Source organism: Tupaia chinensis, unplaced genomic scaffold (assembly GCF_000334495.1).
Source record: "Tupaia chinensis unplaced genomic scaffold, TupChi_1.0 Scaffold000239_1, whole genome shotgun sequence".
NCBI lineage: Eukaryota > Metazoa > Chordata > Mammalia > Scandentia > Tupaiidae > Tupaia > Tupaia belangeri.
Window position 1 is genome coordinate 568,125 of NW_006159717.1, and position 2,181 is coordinate 570,305.

General features: G+C 42.3%; 1 protein-coding gene across 1 annotated transcript in view; it reads left to right on the forward strand.

Moving 5' to 3' along the window:
- The window catches only part of CLSPN (claspin), a 44,264-nt gene that overhangs the window by 26,510 nt on the left and 15,573 nt on the right, over nt 1-2,181 (forward strand). The window contains exon 10 of the mRNA XM_014587879.2: nt 729-973. Within this exon, the coding sequence (XP_014443365.1) occupies nt 729-973 (245 nt within the window). The remainder of the gene's footprint in view (nt 1-728; nt 974-2,181) is intronic.

The window sequence follows — 2,181 nt, forward strand, 5'->3', positions numbered from 1 at the left end:
CCCCCTTTTTTTTTTTTTTTTTTTTTTTTTTTTTTTTTTTTTTTTTTTTTTTTTTTTTCTTTTTCATTTTAATTATTCATTTATTTTAAGTGAGTTAGCAACCAGGTCCAGGACTTGAACAGTGGTCAGCCATGTGGGAGTGTCCAGCGCTTTAACCACCACGCCACCTGCTGGTCCCTGCCCCTCTCTTTTTAATAGGCACAATAATCAATGCTTTTTTCATGACTGATGAGCCAATTTTATGTTTATTTATTTATTTCTTGAGAGACAGAGTGCTACCCTTCATGGGATCTCTCCATACCATGACCCTGCACTCAGCCTCCCTGCCAGCCAGGATCACAGCCAGGCATGGGCCGGCTCAGTGTGTTCAAGGCATCTGAGATCTGGACCCAAGCCTCCCATGTGGCTCTAGTATCACATGGCAGTGCCCGACCACATGTGCCACCACAGCCGAACCTGTGCCAGATTTTTGAAGCCCTACCTCACCCCACAGTTTTTTTCCTTTTTAAACAGTTATTTTTAATCCCTGAGTAATATTATCCCAGGGCATAGAAGTTCTCTTTTACAGTTTAATTCATAATTCCCCTGTGTTGAAATAATAAAATCTACTGTTGTCTCTGATTTTTCTTTTGGGGTGTGACTAGAACATACAGTATTGCCTAAAATGCACATTACTGGGTAATGTAGTTGGTTGTTGGTCTAAACCATTTCCACATATGTCTGTTCAGGTGAAAAACTCCAGGTGCTAAAAGCTAAACTGCAAGAGGCAATGAAACTCCGCAGGCTTGAGGAGCGCCAGAAACGCCAAGCATTGTTTAAATTAGATAATGAAGATGGGTTTGAGGAAGAGGAGGAGGAGGGGATGACAGATGAGTCCGAGGAGGATGGAGAAGAGGGGGTAGACGAAGAAGAGGAAGAGGAAGGACCAGAGGAAGACGAGAAAGAAGAGGAGGAAGAAGGCGGCAACCAAGAGGTTTCTGGCAGTTATGTAACTTGTTATCGTAGAGAAAGTCAGACTCGAATGAGAGTATAAGCGTGATCGATTGTCTAAGAGGCGTTAGGGATGTGGGTGAAGATAGCTGCCTCATACTTGCCCAACTCTTAGTGTGTTCGGTTCCGTCAGCACCATGGACACCTACTATGGCCTTGGCTTCTGCTGGTTAGTTTATGTGTTTTAATATAATCCTCACTGAAAAGGGCTTTGTTAAAAAAATGTAATTATTTAATTTTATTTATTCATTAATTTATTTAAATTTGACCAGAGAGACACACACACACAGAGAGGGGGGAAACTAGAAAGCAAGCCACCAAGTCCAGGACTCGAACCATGGTTGGCCATGTGGGAGTGTCTAGCACCTTAACCACCATGTCACCTGCTGGTCCCGAAAAGGGCTTTGTCTTAATAGTGACTTTTATCTTTGTTGTTTATTTAGGTTCCTCTATTCAGATTAAAAAGTAATCTTACCCTTGGCCTCCTTGAGGTCTGGAATGAATTCTCAGGCAGGTAGAGGCCTTCCAGAATTGATTTCATTTATTTGTTGAGGTTATCTGTAGAAGGGCTGTTTACCCTTGTTCCATAGTATTGTTTTCTGCCTAGGAAAGACAGGTAATAATTTGATTGTTAAGTATTAAAAGGTTTCTTATTTATTTATATGCTGGGGTCCCCTAAAAGAGTTGGTTAATATTTAACTGGTTCCAGGAAAAAGAAAGCAGCGGCTGAGCTGGGCAGCGTATCAGTTTGTTGGTGGTTCGAGGCCAGCAGTCGTCCTGCGATTTTGACGAATTATTTGACCACTTATTGCCTCCATAAAATGGCGATCCAGATTTCCTTCATGATCTTGTAGCAATTCGGGGAGGGTCATGGTAAAATGAAATGAGTATGAAAGAGCTCTGGAAATGTCAGGGAGAGCTATATTGAGACTGTGCTTCCTTCAGGTTTACCTTTTCAGATCTAAGATGTGATCTGTGGGGACCAACAACTGCTATGGTGGTTAAGGCGCTGGACACTTCCGCGTGTTTGTCCATGGTTCAAGTCCCGAACCTGGTGGCTTGCTTTCTCACTTTCTTTATCTCTCTCTTTCTCTCTCTCTCTCTCTCTCTCTCTCTGTGTGTGTGTGTGTGTGTGTGTGTGTGTGTGTGTGTTTCTCTCTCTTTAGATAAACATAAAAGAGTGAGTGAGAT